Here is a 21756-nt window from a genome sequence, read left to right as displayed (position 1 = left end):
TGTGCTGTTTTAGAAGCTCTGCGCAGTTATAGTATACCATACGATGCAGTTAAAGTGTTTGTTAGTGACAGTACCCCCGTACAAGACCCGGTGTTATGAAATATTAAGTGTGGTCATAGGGGATCATTTAATGCATGTACAGTGCTGGGCACATAAGCTCAGCTTGGTTGGCAATAGTTGGGTCGCAGTAATGACAGATTTAAATCATGTGGTTGCGATGGTAAGGTCTGCATTTTTGAATACAAGAAAGCGAAAATATAATTATTTACAATTCTTAACATCAAAGTATGGTGCTTCAAAGCAAGCAAAGCTTTTTCCTGTACCTGTCATAACCCAATGGAATAGCTGGTTTCAGGCTGTCTGCTATTTTAGTGCTTACTTTACTGATGTTACATTTTTCAAGATGTCTGACATGAAAGACATCAACAACTGTGGTATTAAGAACCTGACTGATTTGAGTGACCGAGAAGTGAATAGGCTTCACACCCACATGGTTTTTGTCACAGATCATGCAGCTGGATTGGTTGACCTCTTTAATAAACTTGAAGGGTCTCTGTATCCTACCTCTCATCTCATTTACCCCAAACTGCATAACCTTAACGCCAGTTTTACCTTCATTTGCAAGGGGAATTTTTCTGCGGCAACTAATGATGCTTGGATTAAGCTCGCTCCTCTACAGCAGGCTGCATGTAGACACACATTTGTCAAAGCTGCTCCTTCTTCACAGTGCAAGCTAGCCACATTGAAAGCTGGTTGTACCTGACGCTGAGCAAAAGTAACTGTTTTATAGACAGCAGGAATATTTTCCTGATGGATCGTCGTATTGTAGAGATGCATTGAACATTTATTGCTGGCAAATGTTTGACGAGTTCTCTTTGATATTATGATATCAATTTTAAGTTAACGGTTATTAAACCCATGGAAGTAAAGAGTAACTGTACAGCTGAAAAAAAAAAAAAAAACGCCATAACTAAAGCCAATGTTTGGCGCTGGTGTGAAGACAAAGATAGTCTAATGATGCGTACTATACAAGAAAGGCTTTCATAGGATTTTACAAAGCACTTTTTAAGCCTGATGTAGTTTTTGAAGGAAAAAGTGGGGGTCGTTTTGGATTAAGAGAAATACGGTATATGTAATTGTATTCTGTTTATGAATATTGAACAATATTGAAAAGGTGGACTCATAATCTATTTTCTTTAACGCAAGGTTTCACTGTCAATATAGGCTATAAATGTAATTTATTTCATGTAATATTAGTAGATGACACTTTGGGTGTGGCGACCCCATCGTACTAATAGCCTATATCTGCTTCATTCATTCCATCCCTGACTCAGTCAATGACTGGAAAACAGGTTGTAGGTTTTAATTTTCATTAGTAGATGAATAAGATTAAGTGGTGTTTTTAGAAGTTATGGAAGATCACAATATGAAGTTTAAGTTGGAATTCAACGGACAAATATCTGTTCATAGAAAGAGGAGTTAGGGATTGGAAAAATTTACCAAGGGAGATGTTCGAGAAATTCCAAACTTTTTTGAAATTATTTAAGAAAAGACCTTGTAAACAACTGACAGGGAATGTGCCACCTGGCCAACTGCCCAATATGTAGATCAGTGGTGAGTGATTGATTGAAAGTACGATTCATTGTTTGAATTAATATTTGACTGCCTAATATAAAATGTACAGAAATGATATATATAACATGACCATATAAGAAGATACAGTAGAAGTCTGCTATAATGAGTACAGCATATAACGACAACCCTGCTAAAACGACAGTTTTTGTCTGTCCCTTCAAAATTCCTATATTAAACTGTGTATTATCCTTCAGTTACAGCAAGAGCCCAATCACTAACGCATCCTTTATTGTGAGCGATTAAGCATGTGTGATTTTTTCTGTTACCAATATTTATGCACCCCAGCTATTATGTTCCACGCGATTGATCATCTTCGGTATCGTTTCCTCATTATGTCTACTAGCGAACTCTCTCATCGACATTCGAAGGCGATGTCGGAGTAATTTTAATGCTAAATGGGCCTACTGCAATTAGGTAAGAAAGGGATACACCTGAAGATATGACAGAGTGCATCATTGATTTGAAAGTTTGGCTCATATTTTCTCATATCTGGTTAAATTTGACATAAAACAAATGAAACAAATATATACAAATTGACATTAAAAACTGGGATGAAATTATGATTAAATTTGAAAATAAACTAGGTAGAGGTAAATCTCATATAACCTATGCCATCTAACTAACACATTCTCTCATTCGATTCATTAATTTAATTTAATCTAATTTATTCAGGTTAACTTCATGGGCACCACAATGAATTGCAAATTTTATACCAGACACAATGTATCTGTGTTAACCCACATCTTCATGTGCCGTCCTGACAATGTCCAACAACATTTCAGCATGATTTAACAAGCACCACGAGAGCATCTCATTTTATTTACCTTGATTGATGATGAAACATCTGACAGTTCTCTGTCAGCTAATGGTTATTTACAGCAGTGTCCCATGGCTTGCATATGACTAACACCACTCAAATAGATTTGATGATGAACTACGGGATCAACTTTTACCAGTTCCCATTTACTATTAAATTATTAATGATTAGATGTTCTGTGTATATAAATTAATACTTGAAATATTCTCAATGATGAGCATAACCTACTCAAGAAGTTAGAACCTGCTTTTTTTTTCAAATTTAATCATAATTTCTACCCAGTTTTTAATATCAATTTGTATACATTTGTTTTATGTCAATTGTGTGCATGTACATTTGTTTAGTTATTAGATGTTTTACATTAAGGCTGAAGATGGCCAGCCCCAGCCAAAACTAGTCCCTAATTAATTAATGTAATTTAGAATATTACATATTATAGTATTGAAAGGTGGACCATTACTACATTAATTTAATAATTATATTGTACTTACAATTCAATACGGATCAGAACAATGTTCATAACCTATGAAGACTATTATCATGTAAAAGTATAACGAAAAGGGTCTGGCGCTTGAAGTATGTTTTCATCATACATAACAGTAGGTTAGATAGTGCTGTTTGACTAAGAAAAGTGAAATGTTTGCCACAAAATAGACCAAACATCTTCGTTATTGTTTTCTCGCTATGTACAAGCCCTCTTGCAGACATTAAAAGGAGATGTCGGAGTCGATTAGTAATACCCATCAACATTTGAAGGTGATTAAAATGAAATAATAAATAAGGTAGTTGAACCTATTCAATACAAATAAATACAAAATGTAGACTTACATTCCTATTTAATTATAAGCGGAAGCGGTACCAGTTTCGACCCCTATCCGGGTCATCATCAACCGAATAAAACGCAAAAAACAATGCATAGGTAAGAAAGAAATTAAAGATCAAGTCCACATAAAAACAGTTGAATAGGCAATATAAAATAATGGGGATAGGCACTGTAAAAATTCAGAAGAAGTAGAAGGTAAGTCACTTAAAAGAAGCAAGGCGCAATGTTCTGAACAGCAGCATAGCACACGCAAAGTTCGGCCCCCTGTGATTATAAACTAAGATTAAACCACTCTGCATATTTCCGATATGTCAATGCTACAATCATCTTCCAACGATTAAAACAACGGGACACACTTGGTACTAGACTTTTTTATATCCTTGCTCACCAAGCTGCTCTCTTGTAAATAGGTATATAAACTGTAAATTCTCAACTGTTCAATTAGATAATGTAAATTTACTGTATAGTTACCAACCATTGACGGTAATTTTTGTTACAAACATTGACGCCAAACCTATACCCTTCCCCCATGACTGTTATACTGTAAATAATTTCATAAACTTTATAATTTCCCATGAGTGCGACAATTATTCTTCAGAGCACCACTGCTGAACTCTGCTATAATTACCCAGTAATTTTAAGCATTGGTGCCGACTTCTTATTCTATAAACTTATATTGTTTAACCATCACCATTGTACAAGTGTTTCTCGTACTTAATTTTCCTGTAAGATAGGAAACATAAAAGGGTCCACCTTTTCAATACAGTTAAATGTTATAGTTTATTTACAACATATATTTACACTTGGAACTAGTTTCGACGCTGTTTGGCGTCATCTTCAGCCAAAATGTGGGAAATAGGCATAGGCGTAAGCGTGCAGACATTTATATTATACAAGGTGTTAAATCAGTGTGATTAAATGAGAGACATGAAAATGTTAAGTACAATGTCAGTTTCAAAATGGTCATGAAGGGTGAGTCAAAATTGTATAACCATGAGATAACATAATCACTTAAACAAAAAAACATATAAACTGTAACAAAACTATGCGGAAGTTCGAGATGATTGGCATTGGAGATTCAAATTATTTCAGACACTCTTCCATTGAATGTTGCCTGCCGCGAGTGTAGTACAAAACATAGGTTAGATTTCAATAAACACAATCGTCTCAAAAATGCACATAACATTTTAAAAATATTTTTGGGTTGAGATCAAATTTGGCAGTTTGGGATTGAAATCACTTATTCAATAAGCGTCAATTCAAAAAAACAGCTGTGAAGGTTGACAAAATTGCACAAGCATGAGTTTGGACTCGATAAGTGCAAAAAAACTGAAACACATGCAACACACTCGAAGCTGTAGGTTCGTGATGGATTTGGCACAAAAAGGTCTGCGTTCAATCATACATTGAATGGCACTGGTGCGAGTGTAGTTCAAATACGAGTTAGGACTTAACAGAATCAAGCCTCTTAGAATTGCGCGTGACATCTGAACTCAAACAGCATCGAAACTAGTTCCAAGTGTAAATATATGTTGTAAATAAACTATAACATTTAACTGTATTGAAAAGGTGGGCCCTTTTATGTTTCCTATCTTACGTTCTCAGCTCAATACGGACAAAAATGAAATTCTTAGATCTTAATTTTCCCATTGTAATGTGTATTAATATGTGCATGTTAAATACTAATCAGGTACCTGATTTTTGTCTTGAGGAGGTGATTTGACTGAAGATGCCCTCAATGAAGGGCGAAACATGTCTCAAGTGGAATTAATAATAAATTCCTAAATGTAAAATTTATATGTATTGAATAGGTGACAAAATAAACAATTTAGCATCCTACATTGTCTCAATGTTTACGAGAAGCAGAGAACAGTTAAATGAGCCAACTTGCATACACTATCAGGCACAAAGTCACAACACAATCCAAAAAATACGAAGATCCAAAATCGTGCAGAAGCCGAAGACGAGTAGCTCAATTGAAGTAAATTGCCAGCTCCCGAAGATCAGCGCGACATATTCAACGTCAGGCACTGTGCTTTCAAACGCCAACGGAACTTGATGAATAGTTTTATGATCCAGTATTTGCTTCGGTCGCAAAAATATACATATATATATATATATATATATATATATATATAATACAATACAATTCAATATAATTGAAATATGCAACTAGGATCCTGTAGATTTTTTTTGAACAGTTGACGCAAAAACAATTGTAAAGAGAAAAATGGTAAAAAGCGCAATACCAGAAACAAACGAAAAACGTTCATGCACAGTGCGCTATTTCTTGAAGATAAAAGTTCAGGTCGTAATTGAAGTAGTCGAAGACAGCGCTAGGCACGAGTTTAAATTTGAATGCGAAGACCCAAAATGCAGGTGGCAATATAGTATATTAGTACACAGTTCAATTCGGAAAGTAGTTTTTTTTTTTTTTACAGGAGATGTGAAAGATAGGATAAGTTAATAAAGGAAGAGGATTAGTAGATAAGAGAAGATTAAAAGGATTTGAAGTTGAATAAGATAGGGAAATAAAGGAGGGGTAGTTTAGGGTGGAAAATGTGGGTAGGAACTTTGTAAGGCATGGAAAATTGAATTCGTGTTTAGAAATTTAGAATTTTTGAGAAGAAGAATTAGGAAGTCAAATAGGATATTGGGTTTTTCAGAAATGTCATTTAAATTGAAATTAGGGTTGAAGTATTGGTCAAGATGAATAAAACAATTTCCAGTAGTGTTTAGGAGGGGGCCTTTGTTAATGATTTTAAGTATTTTTATGTCTTTTTCAATATTGGTGAAATTATGTTTGGAGTCTTGTATGCGTTGTCCTATAGCAGAGAATCTGTTGTATTTAATGGCGTTGATATGTTCGGAGTATCTGATGTTGAAGTTGCAGCCAGTTTGTCCGATGTACGAGGAGCTGCAGTTGTTACCTTGAATCTGTATACTCCAGATTTAGAAAAAGCATTAGATTTATTTAGTGATTTAGAGTTGTATAATATATCAAGATTTCTGTTATTGGTTCTAAAAGAAATTTTCATGTTGTGTTTTTTAAGAACATTAGTTATTTTATAAGCATCTTGAGTGAAAGTGAAAGTGGAAAATGCAGTGGGTTTGGTTTTGTCTTTTGATAACGTAGTTTTAGGACGGTGTTTGAATTTCTTGATGATACCGTTTATGAAAGAGTTGTTAAAGCCATTAAATTTAGTGATATTACGGATGGTGTTCAATTCGTTATTTAAATCCTTTTTAGACATAGGGGTGTTTGAAGGCACGAAAAATTAGGCTGTTATAAGTAGCACGTTTATGTGCTTGAGGGTACCGCTTCCGCTTATAATTAAAACTCTACATTTTGTATTTATTTGTATTGAATAGGTTGAACTACCTTATTTATTATTTCAATTTAATTGTGATACATTTCAATACGGACCATTATGAAATTTTTATCTTTAAATGCACAAGCTAACCAAGCTAAACATAAAGGCTTCTCTTACATGGGCCTAAAGATCAAGATCGCTAAAGTAGGAAAAGATATCGACTTCCTAAAACAATATATTTCCTATAACCTTACCTGTAAATTTCTTCAAAGTTGTGTCAGAAAAACCCATTCTTCTCCTCACACGTTAAAAACCCAAAGAATAACCAACAAAATTTGGTTGAAAAACGAAATTAGTTTCTTATACTAGAAAAAATCATTTTTAAATAACAGATTATATGAAACACACCTAGAAATTGCTAATCTTCTCCCAAGTGCACAATGGAACCTCTTCCTAACTCAAGTTGATAATAAATTATTTCATGAATTGTCAATTAAGCAACAAACCCTTGAGAAAAAACTCAACATTCTAAAGAACAACTCTTCTTCACATAAATATCATATTCAGCACATTAACACACCCTCCAAAACCATTGAACAATTCCATCCTCCCATTGTCAATTTATCTAAAACAACTCTGAGTGATGATGAAAACTTAATTCTTCCTAAGGGCCTCAAACACAATTGGCCCAACCTCAATACTTTCAATATAGCCACCAATTTAATAAATGAATCTGGAATAGCCATTAACAAAATGCCAACAGAAGAACAAGATGAAATCAGATATGAAGGAAAAAGAAAACTTTAAAAAATCTTCATTAATAATAACAAAAACACTTCCCTGAATAATAATAATAATAATAATAATAATAATAATAATAATAATAATAATAATAATAATAATTAATTAATGACAAACTCATTTTAGATCTTAAAAAGAAAATTAATGACAATAATCTCATCATTACCAAATCTGATAAAGGCAACACCACTGTCAATGGAAAAAGCTGACTACATAGCTAAAACTAAAGATTTCTTCAATGACTCTTCCTTTTCTATAGTAAAAAAAGACCCAACCACTAAAATCCAACGCCAATCAATACTGATCTGCATTTAGGGCAGTCGCCCAGGTGGCAGATTCCTTATCTGTTGTTTTCCTAGCCTTTTCATAAATGATTCCAAAGAAATTGGAAATTTATTAAATGTCTCCCTTGGTAAGTTATTCCAATCCCTAACCGCCCTTCCTATAAAAGAATATTTGCCCCAGTTTGTCCTCTTGTGCTCAAACCAACCTTAAAAAACACTTCCTTTCTCCTAACAGATCAAGGAAAAACTAAATTAATAAACATGAACCCAGGCCTACCACCTGCCAAAGTCCTTCCAAAAATTCATAAAATTAACATTCCCATCCGCCCAATAATCAATTACAGACCCAGTCCCTTATATAATACTTCTAAATTCATCCGAACATTTTTACTAAAAAATTATAGATTTTTATCCAACAAATCTATCAAAAACACTTCTGAATTAATCGACAAATTAAAGAACTTTGACATCCAATCAAATTTTTCTCTCCATTCTTTTGACATCGTAAACATGTATCCTAGTATTCCTATTTCCAAATTATTCCCCATAATAAACAACAACTTAAACAAATTCAGTAATCTGAGTAAACTAGAAATTCAAGACTTCATGTCAATCTTAAAATTGGTTCTCAACAATAATTATTTCACCTTTGATAACACCGTTTACCAACAAGACGGTTTAGTTGTGGGCTCACCAGCTTCAGATATTCTAGCTGAAATATATCTCGACTTCTTAGAAAACAAAAAAATTAATAATAATAATAATAATTTCTCTAATATCCTCTTTTGGGCCAGATATGTTGACGAGACATTAGTAATCTTAAATGAAGAATCAACCAACGCAGCCTCTACACTTCTTCTCAACAACATTGACTCTAACATTAAATTCACCCTTGAATCAGAACACAATAAAACTCTTAATTTTCTAGACTTAACTATAACTAGACATCCTTCTTCTTTAACTTACAAAATTTTCTGAAAACCAACCCAAACAGCAACCACATTACGGCAAGATTCTTCACACCCTCAAGCACATAAACTTGCTACTTATAACAGCCTAATTTTTCGTGACTTCAACACCCCTATGTCTAAAAAAAATTTAAATAACGAATTGAACACCATCCGTCATATCGCTAAATTTAATGGCTTTAACAACTCTTTCATAATATAAGTTAAAAACTTCATTTTCCCGTATTGAACTAAGATTCACAATTAGAATTAAAGGAAGGTTCAATCTTTTCTGTACCGGGCGGTACACCTCCACGCCGCTAATTCAAATTTTGCGCCAGTTGAAAATCCTCTGCTGGAGGAAGTCCGAACTTTATCTAATGCATTAATTTTCAAGTTACCCCGAAGATGTCACTACTTGGAAATTTTGAAGTTTCTGAACTGGGTCGTTTTCGACGTATTTTTGTTTTGCTTGTAGTAAGAAGTGTGAACTTTCTCTTCTAGAGGACACTACTGAAGAACTACTATAGTGCACCCTAGTGCAAGGTGAAAGAACTGTTTTTTTTGGAGAAATTTTTATTTCAAAAGTTTGTTTCTTGTTAAATTTCTTTCTGGTATTGTTTAAGTTGGCTGTATACCCCTTTCTTTCCCCTTGTTTTGAATTTAGCCAATCCCGAATTTCTTTAATTAATTTATGACCAATAAGGTGTTTCTTCTTCAAATTGGATATGCTGCTTAACCCTAACCAATAAATGATTGTGGGCGGGTGTTTTCTTTCCTGAAACGCCTCGAACTTTCCGCGAGAGTATATAAACTGCTGATTTTAGGGTCTCTGCGCCACTTCAGTACCATCTTTCAGTGTTTAAAGTACATAGCAGGGGGCGGGAAGCGCCTCTTTCTTCGGACAGCAGTTCAACAACCAGGTAATGGCCGTATAATAACTTCTTTTCTTGCTAGCTCAGCAGTTTAACTCTCGGGGCGGGTCCGAAGCTTTTCCACCATGTAACTTTTCCCTAAAATGTAAAGACTCTTAGTATCTATTCTCTTTTAAGCTACATATTGGGATAGAGTGCGCTTAACCCTCTCGAGCTCCCACTCATATTGTTTTGAGGTGAACTTATTTTTTCACAACCTATTCTTCTTTAACGTAATGTAATTTTTTTTTTTTCTAAAGTCACCTCTTTAGTATGGGATTAGCCCTTGCATTTGTGGCCTAGAGCCAGATTAGGTTTTAAAACAAAATGTATTAGGAGTGCAGTTCGCCTCCTCTCACATTGGTATTTTAGAGGCCATGTAATTATCCTTTTCTCGCTTAATAGGCCTCAGTAGGTTGGGTATTTTACCCCTGTGTTTACGTCCTTAGAGGACAGCTTGAAGGTCGAGTTAGGTGTGGCTTTTTGATAGGCTTAAAATTTTGAGAGCGGATCGCTCTTTTGAAATTTGTTTCTGCGTGCCTCTAGGAGGTCTTACTGTGTAATTTGGAGCAAGTGTTCCTGGGCGTGATTTGGGGTTTTCTGCCCCTTTGTTAAACCTTATGTACATGTAAGCTTGGGCTAACTGCTCAAGAATTGTGAGTTCGGGGCTCGAAGCCCAAAGCCTGTAAATACTGTTGTTGCTCTTTTGTTGCCTTGCTACTCTGTACCTACCATGCTTGTTATTTCTTGATTTTGAAAAGAGAATATAACCTTGTTAAAATTTCACATTAACTTTAATTTCGTAGTTTGAGACCCGTTCACCCCCGCACCTTCTTTCACCTCTACCTACCACAAAAATACGGTAACATTTTCAATACAAAATGTGTTGTACAGAGTGTTCACATATGTGAATTTCGATTTAAATGACATGTGAACACCCTGTACAACACATTTTGTATTGAAAAGGTTGAACCTTCCTTTAATTCTAATTGTGAAACTCTTTCATAAACGGTATCATCAACAAATTCAAACACCGTCCTAAAACTACGTTATCAAAAGACAAAACCAAACCCACTGCATTTTCCACTTTCACTTTCACTCAAGACGCTTATAAAATAACTAATGTTCTTAAAAAACACAACATGAAAATTTCTTTTAGAACCAATAACAGAAATCTTGATATATTATACAACTCTAAATCACTAAATAAATCTAATGCTTTTTCTAAATCTGGAGTATACAGATTCAAAGGTAACAACTGCAGCTCCTCGTACATCGGACAAACTGGCTGCAACTTCAACATCAGATACTCCGAACATATCAACGCCATTAAATACAACAGATTCTCTGCTATAGGACAACGCATACAAGACTCCAAACATAATTTCACCAATATTGAAAAAGACATAAAAATACTTAAAATCATTAACAAAGGCCCCCTCCTAAACACTACTGAAAATTGTTTTATTCATCTTGACCAATACTTCAACCCTAATTTCAATTTAAATGACATTTCTGAAAAACCCAATATCCTATTTGACTTCCTAATTCTTCTTCTCAAAAATTCTAAATTTCTAAACACGAATTCAATTTTCCATGCCTTACAAAGTTCCTACCCACATTTTCCACCCTAAACTACCCCTCCTTTATTTCCCTATCTTATTCAACTTCAAATCCTTTTAATCTTCTCTTATCTACTAATCCTCTTCCTTTATTAACTTATCCTATCTTTTCTTTTCACATCTCCTGTAAAAAAAAAAAAAAAAAAAAAAACTACTTTCCGAATTGAACTGTGTACTAATATACTATATTGCCACCTGCATTTTGGGTCTTCGCATTCAAATTTAAACTCATGCCTAGCGCTGTCTTCGACTACTTCAATTACGACCTGAACTTTTATCTTCAAGAAATAGCGCACTGTGCATGAACGTTTTTCGTTTGTTTCTGGTATTGCGCTTTTTACCATTTTTCTCTTTACAATTGTTTTTGCGTCAACTGTTCAAAAATAATCTACAGGATCCTAGTTGCATATTTCAATTATATTGAATTGTATTGTATTATATATATATATATGTACATTTTTGCGACCGAAGCAAATACTGGATCATAAAACTATTCATCAAGTTCCGTCGGCGTTTGAAAGCACAGTGCCTGACGTTGAATATGTCGCGCTGATCTTCGGGAGCTGGCAATTTACTTCAATTGAGCTACTCGTCTTCGGCTTCTGCACGATTTTGGATCTTCGTATTTTTTGGATTGTGTTGCGACTTTGTGCCTGATAGTGTATGCAAGTTGGCTCATTGAACTGTTCTCTGCTTCTCGTAAACATTATGAGACAATGTTTTTTTTTGCTAGGGTCTTTACGTCGCACCGACACAGATAGGTCTTATGGGATAGGAAAGGCCTAGGAGTTGGAAGGAAGCGGCCGTGGCCTTAATTAAGGTACAGCCCCAGCATTTGCCTGGTGTGAAAATGGGAAACCACGGAAAACCATCTTCAGGGCTGCCGATAGTGGGATTCGAACCTACTATCTCCCGGATGCAAGCTCACAGCCGCGCGCTTCTACGCGCATGGCCAACTCGCCCGGTGTTTAGGAATTTATTATTAATTCCACTTGAGACATGTTTCGCCCTTCATTGAGGGCATCTTCAGTCAAATCACCTCCTCAAGGCAAAAATCAGGTACCTGATTAGTATTTAACATGCACATATTAGTACACATTACAATGGGAAAATTAAGTACGAGAAACACTTGTACAATGGTGATGGTTAAACAATATAAGTTTATAGAATAAGAAGTCGGCACCAATGCTTAAAATTACTGGGTAATTATAGCAGAGTTCAGCAGTGGTGCTCTGAAGAATAATTGACGCACTCATGGGAAATTATAAAGTTTATGAAATTATTTACAGTATAACAGTCATGGGGGAAGGGTATAGGTTTGGCGTCAATGTTTGTAACAAAAATTACCGTCAATGGTTGGTAACTATACAGTAAATTTACATTATCTAATTGAACAGTTGAGAATTTACAGTTTATATACCTATTTACAAGAGAGCAGCTTGGTGAGCAAGGATATAAAAAAGTCTAGTACCAAGTGTGTCCCGTTGTTTTAATCGTTGGAAGATGATTGTAGCATTGACATATCGGAAATATGCAGAATGGTTTAATCTTAGTTTATAATCACAGGGGGCCGAACTTTGCGTGTGCTATGCTGCTGTTCTACTTCTTCTGAATTTTTACAGTGCCTATCCCCATTATTTTATATTGCCTATTCAACTGTTTTTATGTGGACTTGATCTTTAATTTCTTTCTTACCTATGCATTGTTTTTTGCGTTTTATTCGGTTGATGATGACCCGGATAGGGGTCGAAACCGGTACCGCTTCCGCTTATAATTAAATAGGAATGTAAGCCTACATTTTGTATTTATTTGTATTGAATAGGTTGAACTACCTTATTTATTATTTCAATTTAATTGTGATCCATTTCATTACGGAACATTATGAAAAATTTTATCTTTAAATTTGAAAGTGATGTCGGAGATGATTAGTAATACCCATGAACTCCTGTTCCATAAAGAAAATTATAAGTGAAAGAGGTGAACGTTTTTCGTAATAAATACGTAAATAACGTGGTCGACAGCAGCTGTCAATTTTAAAAAATTTCATGATTCTTCCGTATTGAATAGAGAAATATACAATATTATATAGAAGGAAGGATCCACCTTTCAATACTCCGTTGTTAAGTTGAACCAAATAGAAGTTACAACCTGTTCATTTGGGACCGGTTTCAACACATTTGAAGTGTCATCAACAGCCAATTAGCAAAGCAGTGCAAAAATTAAGACATAAAGATCCAAAAACAATTAACACAATGATCACAGACAAAAAATTAACAATATTTCATGTCGAAGCAATTCGAGTTTATGTTCATAACACAGATCTCAAACACAACATCTTCATATGTGATGTGAATGCAGCATAACAGGATTGTACTAGACCTGCTTATAAACTTCAACTAGATTTGTTTCGGCACGAAATAGTGGTGTTCTTTTTACTCTTTTGACTGTGATCATTGTGTTATGAACATCAACTCAAATTGCTTCGACATGAAATATTATTAATTTTTGTCTGTGTTCATTGTGTTAGTTGTTTTTGGATCTTTGTGTCTTAATGTTTGCACTGCTTTGCTAACTGGCTGATGATGACACTTCAAATGTGTTGAAACTGGTCCCAAATGAACAGGTTGTAACTTCTATTTGGTTCAACTTAACAACAGAGTATTGAAAGGTGGATCCTTCCTACTATATAATATTGTATGTAGCAGTTGTCGACTCATTAGAAATAAAGGCTAAGTAAACAATCGCTTGATTTTAATACTATACACTGAAATTAAGAAAGAATGTGATACACCTTAAGATATGACAGAACGCATCACTAATTTCAGAGATTAGTTTATATTTTCTCACGTCAAGTTGAATTTCGGAAAATTTGTAATAAGAAGGTTATCATTTCTCTACTGGCACTTGAAGTATGTTTCATCATATAAATAGTATGGTTAAGTTAGGTTAGGTGACACTGTTTGAATAAGAAAAGTGAAACATTTGTCATAAAATGCAATTGAACATCTTCGGTATTGTTTTCTCGCTATCTACACTTAATAATAATGTTATCTGCTTTACGTCCCACTAACTACTTTTTCGGTCTTCGGAGACGCAGAGGTGCAAGAATTTAGTCCCGCGGGAGTTCTTTTACGTGCCAGTAAATCTACCGACACGAGACTGACGTATTTGAGCACCTTCAAATACCACCGGACTGAGCCAGGATCGAACCTGCCACGTTGGGGTCAGAAGGCCAGCGCCTTAACCGTCTGAGCCACTCAGCCCGGCTATCTACACTTGGGAGCTCTCTCTTCTACATTAAAAGGCGATGTCAGAGTCAATTAGTAATACCCGTCCAGTGCTGTTCTCTAAAAAAAATTTGAAATGAAAGATGACACATTTTTGTAATAAATGCGTAAACAACGTTACTGATAGCAGTTGTTAACTGGTTAGAAATACAGACTAAAATAAACGATCCCTTAATTTTAATGTTATATACTGAAATTACGTAAGAATGGTATACATCTGAAGATATGGCAGAGTGCATCATTGATTTGAGAGGATAGTTTATATTTTCTTGGTTCTAGTTAAAATTTCGGAGAGGCTATTCCCATGTAAATATTTAGTGAGGAGGTTATCATTTCTCTACATGCGCTTGAAATATGTTTTCATGAAACATATGGTTAGGTTAGGTTAGGTGATGCCGTTTGAAGATGGAAACGGCAACGTTTGCCACAGAAGCCTATGAAGTAATACTATAATTTTTTCAGAATGAAATTAAACATACACTTTCGCGTACTATCAGATTTAAAAAATAACAAACATGTAAGCCATGTGTGCATAACATCCGTGAAAATGCAAGTTTTAAACAAAATGGTTGCCGTTTCATACTGATGTTAATGTGTATGGAGTTTTTCCGGACTTTTATGAAAAATCGGATATGACGACAATCTGCTATAGCGAGTACATTTTTCGCCATTATGAATTCTTGCTATAACGGACTTCTACTGTATTAAACTCTGGAAATGCATAGTAAAATATAACAAGAAATCACAATGATGAAAATATTTCCTGATGCATTAATCAAAATTTTATAACAGCCAATTCAATTTAACATTTACTAAACACATTGTTCATCTTATCCTAGATTATTTTTGGGGTCATTAGTGCCACTCTGCTTCATTTCTTAGTATGGCCAGAAGTTCAAGACCAAAAATTCCATCCTAGGATACAACAAAATTCAAACCACAAACACACATGTAGGAAACCAGCAGCTAAGCTACTAAGTTGATAACTCTGTAATTGTTGTTAATATTAAATATCAAATAAGTCTCACCAGTATAAAAGCTTCATTTGGCTTTAACATCTTTCAATTCTTAATAATTGACTTTCTCCATTAATATATAGTCAATTAAGATAATAGTTCTTCAACCCCTACCTATACTTGATGATCTTTTATTTTTCTTTCAGAACTATATGTTTGCTATAATCAGTTGGATTCACTAGCAATTACCACATTCAGCAACTGATGCAATAAAAGAATACATAACAGTGCTATCACAGAATATGGAAAGTTTATCACCACTGAGTGTGGGTTCATGCTTTGCTGGTGGTGTAATGTGGCACTAACATATAGGGGACTTTCAAAGACGCAAGTACGGGAAAGAGCTAGGATTGGAAAGGAAGTGGCTGTGGTCTTAATTAAGGTAGAGCCCCAGCATTTGCCTGGTGTGAAAATGGGAAACCATGGAAAACATTTTTCATGGCTGCTTACAGTGTGGTTTGAACCCAACATCTTTCGAATGCAAGCTCATAGCTTCGTGACCCAAACTGTATAGCCAACTTGCTCAGTGGCATGGGTACAAATATTGTTACATTCTGAATTATTTTCTGAAATGAATATAATCTATTTTCTAGTTCTCAATCAGAAGTTAATTAAGATATGCCATACAACAATTAGTACAAAATCGAACATAGATTTTTCATCAGGTTTCAAAGCTAAAGAATGAATAAAAGCATTTCTTACCTTATGATTCCATATTAAATTAGGAAGTGTGTGGTCTTGACCAAATTTATAGTAAAATAACAGCCAATTGGCTTCACTTTTAATCCTCTCTCTTCGTTTCCTCAACACAATAGGTCTCTCTTTTATTTTGTCCTCTTTCCTCTCAAGGCCAAATCGTACAGCCCAATGCTGCAGTGCATGCTGAAATGACACCAGATCACAGAAATCGTTGAAATGAGAATAGGGTTGAAAATAGAATCATGGTTGAGGAAATGGGAAGAATGATGATAAAACAGGGAAGCGTAGTTTATCAACATAGAAAAGAAATACAGTGGAACCTCGATTCACCGTTTTTGGAGGGACCACCGAAAAAAAACGTACAACACGGGAGAACGGAAAATCCAGGAATGAATGAACCATGAACAATTTGGCTAAACATCACAAAAAAGAAATATGTATACTTAAAATCTTACACACATCCCTAAACCAAACCAAACTACAGCCCCAATGGGCTTTCCGCCTACCAAGCGACCGCTGCTCGATCCGAACGCCTGCAGATTACGAGGTGACGCATGTTCAGTGTGACGAATACTCTCGGCCGTTATTACTGGCTCTCTAGACCAGGGTCGCCATCTCACCATTAAATAGCGCCTCAATTAAAGTTAATCGTAGAAAGAGTGAACCTGGAACTAGCCCTCATATCGAGATAAAATGCTTGACCTGGCCGGAAATCGAACCTGGGTCCTCTGGGTGAGAGGCAGGCAAGTTCGACCGCGGGGCCAGCTTCAAACATTAATTACTGGTACGCGACTTAAAAGTCTCGAAACTTTAATTCAGTTTTACCGCGGAAACTTCGTCGGTTTCCTCTGAAAACTTCTTTCAGTTCAGCAACTTTGATCTGTCAAACTGTTCAAAAAAACCTAAAAACATCAAGCCAAACAATCAACCACAAGTATATTTTTAATTCTCTAATCTAATAAAATAAAGCACATTGGATACAAAAGCGCCCAACATGATGGTGAAATCCCTTTTTCTTTAAATCTTCCATTGTAATTTGGTCACAGGAATACTGTTTGTAGTCAGTTTGTGGAAATCTTGTACCATGCAAATTAGGCCTACGGCCTACCTCGACTTTTAAAGGTTATGTTGAACTCAAGAATATTGTTTCGAATGTAAGTATCGATTCTAAAGTTTTCGAATGGATTATATTCAATTATGTCCGTCACCAATCACAATTAAATTGGAAAGAGAAAAAGTATCATCAAAACTTCCAAATTTACGGTTATTCGCGACCTTGACCTCAGCTGGAAAACACGCTCGCTGTCCAAGTCGGTACGAGTACGAAATGATGCAAAGGTTTTTACATGGAACATGCGCAAATAGAATGACTGCGGTTTTAACATTTTAACACAATAACGTGAAATTCCTAGTCTTACATTTAGGACCAAAACAGTAATAGGCAATCCCAAAACCTCCCATGGCTTTATGTATGTAAGAAGGTGCAACATCTGTTCTGGTCTCGATAACGTAATCGTATGCGATAATATTAAAATACTAAATTTGCGTTACTTAAGAAGGAGCTGTTTAGATTCCTGCTTGAAAGCTCAATGACTGTTCAGTGCCCTAAGGGAAATGCCGAAAACCTGTTGGGCGATACACTCAGAAAAAAACAAAGAGAAGTAAACATCTAACCCTGGACATAATGTGGGCGCTTTGCAAGTACAAACATTTGACAAAACTCGTTCCGTCTTCACGTAGAGCTGTCGAAATGCGCTCTGTCTCCTTCCAATTGTTGTGGACACACTCTGCTTTGTGATTTCGATTCTCTAAACAATACAACCCGAATGCGATGCTAAGATGCGATGCTAAGATGCAAGATGCTAATGCAAGTTCACCGCTGATCGCTTTTCCACTTCCTCAAATTACCGCAATGACTGGACGTTAACAGCAAGATCCGCAAGTATGCGATGCCGTCCTTTCGTGATATACAGTTTCTTGAAAAACGCGTGATCGAGGATTTAGCGTTGATGGGACTGAAATTTCTGAACGGTTGATAAGGGAAATCGTTTCTTTGAGGAATGGATAATGCAGGATTTTTACAACGTGATTTAATTAGGATGCTCGTGGGACCATGTAATTTGAACGGATAATACGGGAAAACGTAGCTTCCGGGAACGTATAATCGAGGTTCTACTGTATTGGTAAAAAACAGACATACAGAACTACAAGACTGTCCTCTTTCTGATACAAGAAGTCCAGGCATGAAGTATTCTTGTTAATGGCAGAATCTTATAGAAGAAAGTCCTTAAAGTTGCTGAAAAACTAACATTAAGTTATTTTATTTTTACTTTTGAACAGATGGGTCTCCAGCTTCAGGGAGCATTGCAAACTGGTGAGAAGGAACTTGCAGGCTTTCACAGTCACTATTTACTGTACATGATTCTGAACAAATGGAGTTCATGAACAAAGGCAAAGTAGGGTATCAAGTTAAATCACAATATACAAACAATGTGTTGTTTGCTGATGATCAAATCATTCTTTATGGAAATGAAGATGACTTCCAAAAAGCAACTTCACCAACAAGGACTACAATAATATGACAATCTCAAAAGTAAAATATGAAGGTTATGCTATTTTGATGAATAGAGACAAATAAGAACAAAGATACACAAAAATCATCACCCAACCGACACTCAACTACCTCAAGAATGGCATCAAGGCTGTGACATAAGGTATGATCACAACCACAACGATGATTTAAACAAGAAATTATACTGATTTCATTACACTAATGTCTAAGAAACAGATGAAGAGTAGCATGGATCCATACATTCTTATATGGTACGACACTGCTCTCCACCTGTTTCCTAGACATATATTCTGCTCCTGCTAGCTTTATTATCTGAGCATTTTTGATTTCACGCATTTTTACATGTTAAGGTGCTGCACAAAGATGTAGAGAGCGGGATATAATACGTAAGAAGAAATACTCAGGTAAGAAAGCTAAGAACAGCAAAATATGTGTACATAGAAAGCATATGGAGTGCAATAATTTACCATCCAAGCAATTTTGGATAGAGTACACATAAAAGAAGTGCACAGATTCAACATTTTCAACTGCAATTTTAATATAGAATAAGAATAGTAGTAACTACTGTTGAATAGTAGACCTTGCTGTGAGGTGAACGAATGCTTAAGTGTACAATGTATAAAATATCTCCTTTATATGTTTTTTGTATGTCTGTAACAATATTTTATTTGTAAGTGTTTTATGAGGCTATTTATTATTAGCATTATCCTGAATATGTCATTTTCCCCACATCAATCACTGTTTTCAACATCCTACTGAAAATGAATCATAATTTTATTGTGTAAAAATTATAACATTTTATTCCTTCGAATAACCTCTACAGAGAGTCAAGCAAAAACAGAAAGTATCTAAATAACAAAGCAATATTTTGTTTGTTTACAAATTCTGGTTGATAACTTCCAAACACGTAGGAAAAAATAAAAAATACTACATAACACACCTCAACATGCTTCTCCACCACTCGAAATTGTCGTTCAATTGCTGCCCACTGAGGACCACGTCTATTCTTATTCGCATGTTCTTGAGCTATCTTCAGATTGTCTCTGTTATTAAGTCGTTCTTGTTCAAGAGCTTCTGCTGGAATCTCATCTTTCGAGTCAAGGTAACTCAATAGGCCTAGTGGCTGAAAGACAGTTCATTAAACATATTTTGAAAGAACAGTAAAATTCATTTTTAAAATTTCAAAATAAAAATATTATATATGACATAAAAATTACTCTGAATTTAAGAAAAATACAGGAAATTAAAAATAATCTTTACAAATTTATATTGAGGAAAATTACAGGTAAGAGGTTTGCTAAGTTTGATTTTATACTTGTCAAAGGAAGCAAATGAACAATACATGCTAGAAAACTAAATCAAAACATGTCTAATTGGAGAGAGTAACATACTTTATGATCAATATAACAAGTTCAAGGAAAAACATTAACTTTTTCAGCAGGATAAATCATTTAGACTATCAACATCCTGTGAAGGACTATGAACCAAAACTAACGACCATCACTGTGACATTCCTGATGCTATAGAGGTTGCTGTTGGATACAACAGTAACCTGAACATTACTTCAGAATAAATTTTGTTTAATAACTAACAGCCTATTCCAGCTCCACTTGGGTGGCAATGTTAACACAAGCAAGCAGCTTTATTTAAATACTGATGATAAAAATGAATTTCATTATTTATTAATAGTGTAAAGTTTTCTTAACATTGTACTGAAATGTGGACAAAATACTATTTTCTATTAGGATTAACCTATATAATATGTAAATACGGAATCATCATGAGGTTTATTGTGTGTAATGCCTGACTACAATGTCACTCAGAACTTCATAAGGTTGTTAACTTCACCCTCATCTGCAATCTCACATTGTGAATAGACTGAGGCAATTGAGGAGCATTTTTTTTCAAAAGTTGATAAATGCTGAAAATAAATTTTTCAGGAAATACATTCTTACATACCATACGGAAATTTTTGAAATTTGTTAAAATATATAAGTTTAAAGTTTTGTTACTATACGAATTCAAAATGCTTATTTAGTTCTTTAGTTCTCTATAATAATGTTACTGGCTTTACATCCCAGTAACTACTTTTACAGTTTTCAGAGACACTGAGGTGCCGGAATTTAATCTCGCACGAGTTATTTTGCATGCTAGTAAATTTACCGACACAAGGCTGACATATTTAAGCACCTTCAAATATCACTGGACAGAGCCAGGATCAAACCTGCCAAGTTGGGGTCAGAAGGGCAACGCCTCAACCATCTGAGCCATTCAGCCCGGCCTCCCTATTCTCTTTAACAGAAATTACAAAGAAGGCATCTTTATTGTTCACGTTGCATAAAATACATTTCTTTAGTATCACATTGTCCCATAACAGTCTGATAAACGTAAGTGCAAAATAGTAACATAACATTATCAAAGTAAAAAACAAGAAGTTTGATAAAAAAAAATTTCAGGTTGCTTTACGTCGCACCGACACAGATGGGTCTTATGGCGACGATGGGACAGGAAAAGGCTAGGAGTGGGAAGGAAGCGGCCGTGGCCTTAATTAAGGTACAGCCCCAGCATTTGCCTGGTGTGGGAAACCACGGAAAACCATCTTCAGGGCTGCCGACAGTGGGGTTCGAGCCCACTATCTCCCGAATACTGGATACTGGCTGCACTTAAACGAATGCAGTTATCGAGCTCGGTTTGATAAACATAGAGCAAAAGAGTACCATAATAAAAATATGAACTCCAATAATGCAAACCTGAATGGTGGCTTTCTACAATGTCCTTATAAAATTATTCTACTAATTATTTTATTCTGAAATGCATCTTAGATCATAGTGTCACAATTCATCTCAGCGACTCCAACACTGAAGGATTCAACACTAATATCGGTCATGTTTTTTATCTTTGATAAAAATCTGAAGGAGAAAGCCTGTGAAGTTAACAGAATGAATGACAGAATCATGAGTGTAAAGCTGGTTACTGGAAAAGACCTCAGCACAGTTTTGAGTGTATGTGTACCTCAGACAGGAGG

General features: G+C 35.2%; 1 protein-coding gene across 1 annotated transcript in view; it reads right to left on the bottom strand.

Moving 5' to 3' along the window:
* Positions 1–21756, bottom strand: part of Rme-8 (receptor mediated endocytosis 8) — a 397451-nt gene that overhangs the window by 285583 nt on the left and 90112 nt on the right. The window contains exons 13-14 of the mRNA XM_067147687.2: positions 19672–19854; positions 16163–16342 (exon numbers count right to left, since the gene is read on the bottom strand). Coding sequence (XP_067003788.2) covers positions 16163–16342; positions 19672–19854 — 363 coding nt within the window. The remainder of the gene's footprint in view (positions 1–16162; positions 16343–19671; positions 19855–21756) is intronic.

The sequence above is a fragment of the Anabrus simplex genome, chromosome 5 (assembly GCF_040414725.1).
Source record: "Anabrus simplex isolate iqAnaSimp1 chromosome 5, ASM4041472v1, whole genome shotgun sequence".
Lineage (NCBI taxonomy): Eukaryota > Metazoa > Arthropoda > Insecta > Orthoptera > Tettigoniidae > Anabrus > Anabrus simplex.
Note: the sequence above shows the minus strand (reverse complement) of the source record. Positions and strands in the feature narration are given on the sequence as shown.